The sequence below is a fragment of the Myotis davidii genome, unplaced genomic scaffold (genome assembly GCF_000327345.1).
Source record: "Myotis davidii unplaced genomic scaffold, ASM32734v1 scaffold89, whole genome shotgun sequence".
NCBI lineage: Eukaryota > Metazoa > Chordata > Mammalia > Chiroptera > Vespertilionidae > Myotis > Myotis davidii.
In genome coordinates, this window is record NW_006300372.1 from 4,001,722 (window position 1) to 4,003,719 (window position 1,998).

Sequence of the window (1,998 nt, forward strand, 5' to 3'; positions counted from 1 at the left end):
TCACGGTACTTATCTTTCGCGGCCTATAAAATTGGAAATCATTTACCATTTCTCTCCCCATACTTCTTTAGAATAAAAGTAAAGAGAAAAAAATCAGTATCTCTCTTAACTGCCGATCAATGTTCTCTCATTGATGTTTCTATCTCCCTATCCCTCTTCCTTCCTGTCTCTCTAAAAAAATAATAATAATAAAAACATATTTTTAAATAATTTAATAAAAATTTCTTAATGATAACTTAGTTACGCATTTTTAAGTTTTAGTTTTTTAAAATTCCATAATGAATTTTTATAAAGGTATTACTTTAAAAATTTGCAAGTAAATGTATATCAATCCATGTCCAAAGGATACTGCAGTTTTATGAGTCTGAAGAAAAAGTTTTTGAAAAGACATTTTGTAACAGCTGAGCAATTTAAACTGTATACTAAGGGCAAACGCTCGGCATATCGAAAAGATATTAAGTATCAAAACAGGCTATACCTATGACACACTGCTAAGCTCAGCACTTACCCTTATTTAACCACATCTATGAAAACCAGGTTACAGAAATCCCAATGTGATATTCAACACAACTGATTTTGAGTAAAGCTACATTTTCACTTTAAGCACTTGAACTGCCAAACTTGAGAAAATACTGACACCTTGTGGAAAAACTCAGAAAATACTGATTTTCAAACTAAAAGCAGTTACCATTATGCCTTTATTTTTCTTTTACCTTTTTATGCCTTTATTTTTTATCAACTTAGAAATGTTTTTCTGGAAGGAATTATTGATTTTTAAATTTAATCTCTTTATTAATGCTCATAGCTCAACTAGAAACAGAATTACTTATGTTAAATGAACACAACATAAAAAATACCAAAGAAAACTAGTTATAATGACAATTTATTGAAGAATTTTTAAATTTCTTAACAAAATTTCCAGTCTCCACTTTAGATGAGTTGTGATGATAGAGCAGGAGAGAAAAAGGGGAAAACACATAATATAGACACTGACATATTCTATAGCTATTAAAAAAATGAACAGCCTACCTGCAACTCAAAAAACCCTGTTTTCAAAGCTTCTTTAAACATCATCTTTTCATAGTTTTGATCTGTTTTTATAATTCCTGCATTCATTTCACTATTGAATAGGAAAAAATGGTTACTGGGTGTGAAGGCAAGTATAGCTAGGAATCAAAAACTGCTGCTTATACTCATAAACAGTAAAATGTGAACAAAGCCCAAAACATTTAAAACTGCTCTACCACAAGACCATTTTCATCTTCCTTAAAGACTGCCTATTGTCCCACCCTATTATCTGTATATTAGAGGCCCAGTGCACGAAATTCGTGCACTCAGGGGGCGGAGGTGGAGGGTCCCTCAGCCCTCGAGCTCCTTAGTGTGAGCTCGGCTTCTGGCTGAGCAGCACTCCCCCTTGGGGAGAGCATTGAACACCAGGGGGCAGCTTCTGTGTTGAGCGTCCGCCCCCTGGTGGTCAGGGCACACCATAGCGACCAGTCATTCCACGGTTGAGCTGAATCCAAGAGGGCACAGGCCAGCCCGAGAGACCCCACCAGTACACGATAGAGGCTGGGGAGGGATGCGGGAGTTTGGCCAGCCGGGGAGGGCTCCAGCCCATCTTGCTCAGTCCTGATCTGCAGGACCCCAGCAGCAAGCTAACCTACTGGTCAGGGCGTCTGCCCCCTGTTGGTCAGTGCACATCATAGCAACTGGTCAACCAGTTGACTGTCTGCCCCCTAGTGGTCAAATGCATGTCATAGCAAGCGGTTGAATGGCCTTAGCATATCATTAGCATATTACGCTTTGATTGATTGAACAGACGACTGGACACTTAGCATACTAAGCTTTTATTATATAGGATGCACCTTTAAGAACGTATTGTCACCTGACATTGCTTAGAGCTCCTGCTTATGAAAACACTGTTAACCGTGCTCTTATTTAAAAACTAGAGGCCCAGTGCACAAAATTTGTGCACAGGTAGGGTCCCTAGGCCTGGTC

The 1,998-nt window shown here is 38.4% G+C and overlaps 1 protein-coding gene across 1 annotated transcript in view; it reads right to left on the reverse strand.

Annotated features, from left to right (window-relative positions):
- The window catches only part of LARS (leucyl-tRNA synthetase), a 57,538-nt gene that overhangs the window by 13,793 nt on the left and 41,747 nt on the right, over positions 1–1,998 (reverse strand). Inside the window, exons 24-25 of the mRNA XM_006777039.2 lie at positions 1,030–1,120; positions 3–23 (exon numbers count right to left, since the gene is read on the reverse strand). Of these exons, the coding sequence (XP_006777102.1) occupies positions 3–23; positions 1,030–1,120 (112 nt within the window). The remainder of the gene's footprint in view (positions 1–2; positions 24–1,029; positions 1,121–1,998) is intronic.